The 2,924-nt window shown below is 52.9% G+C and overlaps 1 protein-coding gene across 1 annotated transcript in view; it reads right to left on the reverse strand.

Moving 5' to 3' along the window:
• Nucleotides 1-1,998, reverse strand: part of Ceacam16 (carcinoembryonic antigen related cell adhesion molecule 16) — a 9,089-nt gene extending 7,091 nt beyond the window's left edge. Inside the window, exon 1 of the mRNA XM_028778667.1 lies at nt 1,808-1,998. Within this exon, the coding sequence (XP_028634500.1) occupies nt 1,808-1,850 (43 nt within the window). The 5' untranslated portion in view covers nt 1,851-1,998. The remainder of the gene's footprint in view (nt 1-1,807) is intronic.
• Between the last annotated feature and the right edge of the window lie 926 nt (nt 1,999-2,924).

Genomic DNA, 2,924 nt, shown 5'->3' on the forward strand with positions numbered 1-2,924 from the left:
CCACTGAGCCACGCCCCCAGCCCCTCACTGGGGGATTCTAGGCAGGGACTCTACCCCTGAGCTACGCCCACAGCCCCTCACTGGGGGATTCTAGGCAGGGACTCTACCCCTGAGCCACGCCCCCAGCCCCTGCCACCTGGCTTGACGCCTTGCCTGGCCACTACTTTGCAGACCAAGGTGGGACACAGAAAGTTTTCCATGAGAGGCACCAGGCTGAAACTCAGACAGGCCACTCCATTCATGGAGCCAACTGTGTCTGTGACCTTGTGCAAACATCAGGGCCTGTCCAAGCCTCTCGACCCAGTCTGGGGTACTCCTTCTGTATGCCCAACGATCCTCACATAGAGAGCAGAGATATGTGAAGTCTCTTCCTCTCTTTCCTTTCCATCTTTTTTTTTGTCATCTCACCCCCCGACCCCCCATCTATGACCTCAGATAGTCCACGCTGGCTTCAAGTTTGACATACGGCTAGGGATGACCTTGAATTTCTGATTTCTCTGCCTTCACCTCCTGGGTGGTGAGACTCTGGACACACAACACCACGCCCAGTTTGTGCAGTGTTGCGGATCAAACCCAGTGCTTCACCGATGTTAGGGGAGCACCCGACAGTCTGAGCCACATCCTGAGCGTCCCCCACTCCTTCTCCGCAGACAGACAAGTCCCAGTCAGCAGAGCTGGTCCTCACTCTTCCTTCTTAACCCTGCTTGTCTGACCCTTGGCACTGGCATTTCTCACAGGAGACACACTTGCAGGCTTGGCCTGGCTTTCTGTGTCTTCTCAGTTGAAAGGATGCAGATGGTTGTGGCAGGTTCTGGGCTTAAGGCGGAGCTCTGCCACTTGTGCTATGAGTCTCTGGCCAGAAAGCCCCCTCTCCAAGCCCTGGGTCTCCTCTCTAGAAAGTTGGGTCATAAGTGAACATCTTTCTCACAGTGGTTGCTGACAAGAGGAAAGAACTTGAAGTAGGGAAATGGTAGATGTTAATTAACCCTGCTTCTGAGGACCTCTGGCTAATCCTGTCACCTAGGCCCAGTTATGTACAGCTAAGTAACCTGGGGCTGAGCAGCAAAAACCAGGCATGGTGGTCACACTCAGGAAGCTGAGTCACAATGATTGTCTCAAGTTTGAGGCCAGTCTGGACTATATAATGAGAGCCTGTCTCAACAACTACAACAGAATAATCTCCATAATTCTGGTGCACGCCTTTAATCCCAGCAGAGATAGGCAGAGCTCAGTGAGTTCAATGCCAGCCTGGTCTACAGAGAGAATTCCAGGTTAGCCCGGGCAATAGTGAGACATAAGGGTGCTCTGGATGTAGTTCATTCTGTAGAGTGCCTGTGAAATCCTGGGTTCAACCCCCAGCACCCCATAAACCTGGCATGAGGACACACCTGAAATCCCAGCATTGGGGAGGAGGAGCAGGAAGATCAGATCTTCAAGATTATCTTCAACTACAAAGTAAGTTTGAGGCCAACCTGGGCTATAGGAGACTTTACCTCAAAGATACCCACACCAAGCCACAAACAAGAGTCTGGAAGCTCTGACACTAGTCAGCTCTGTGGCTTGCTTTATTCTGGCTGCTCTAAAGCCTCCCTGCTGACATCTCTTGGTGGCACTCTCCAGACTGCCCTACAGGTCTCCTCTTAAAAACAAACTGTTCCAGAGGGAAGCAAAATTGCTCTCCTTATAGTGCATGCTTGCAGAAGGCTAACACCTTCCCTCTCCCTGCCAGGGCTTCCTCTCTCTGTCTTGAGGCTCTTGGAGGTACAGGGAGTGGGCTGATGAGGTGGGGGACCCCCTTCTCGCTCACCACTGAGGAGGAACCAGCTGCACCAGGTCAATGGCATTCTCATCCTAGGCTGATCTCCGAGATGGTTGGTGGCGATGGCGTCCTAGTCGGTCAGAGGCCCTTCCTGGTTGAGGCTTGGCTCAGTCTGCCACTGGACCTGGGATCGTTTGGCAATTTGGAACCGGGGCGGATCACCGGAATTTGGAGGGATCGAGTCACAGAAGATCTGGGGCCCTGTTTGGGCACTAGGGTGGGTGTGGCAGGCACCGGCCAAGGGCCATGACCTGGCCAGTCCTCCTGGGGCAGCTGCCTAATCCACTTTGTGCCAAAGGCCCAGATTTGGTACTGAGAGGAGAACCAGGTCGCCAGGGAGGAGGGAGGAGGGAGGAGGATGTAGAAAAACTCTGAGGGAGTTCTTGACGACCATGCCTGTGGTCTCCCTGCTGCGTAGTGGGGTCACTGAGGGGTAGATGTTGGAGACAGCTGCTTCTCTTGCCCTCAGTACTGCCAGGGAATGGCCAGTGTCACCACAGTGGATGGCAGAACTGTAGTGGTGGGCATCTTTAACACTTGTATTTGCTTGGGAGGTTGAGGCAGGAGAATCCTGACTTCAAAGTCATCCTCAGCTAAGTAATGATTAGGAGGCCAGCCTGGACTACATGGGAGCTTGTCTCAAAAAGTCAAGAGGAAATAAAAGACTCTTTTTTTTTTTTTTGAAACAGGGTTCCATGTAGCCCAGGCTAGACTTGAACTTATTGTGTAGCCAAGGATGACGTTGAACACCTGATTTTCCGACATCTACCTCCTGAGTGTTGAAATGATAGGTGTTCGCCACTGTGCCTGGCTTGTGTGGTGCTGGGGAAGGAACCCAGGGCCTCGTGGGTACACGGTGAGTGCTCTGAGCTAAGCTCTGCCCTCCCTCCCTTCTCTTTTCTCTTCTATTACTTTCCCTTCTTTGTTTTATCATTATACACGAGGTGGGTGGCATGTGCCATCACGTGCATGTAGAGAGCAGAGGACACCTTTGGGGACCAGAGGACACCTTTGGGGCCCAGAGGACACCTTTGGAGAGCAGAGGACACCTTTGGGAGACTCCTCCCCTTCTATCTGAGGTTCCAGGGGTCAAACGCAGGTCGTC

Source organism: Grammomys surdaster, unplaced genomic scaffold (genome assembly GCF_004785775.1).
Source record: "Grammomys surdaster isolate TR1022 unplaced genomic scaffold, NIH_TR_1.0 339, whole genome shotgun sequence".
In the NCBI taxonomy this organism is placed as follows: Eukaryota; Metazoa; Chordata; class Mammalia; order Rodentia; family Muridae; genus Grammomys; species Grammomys surdaster.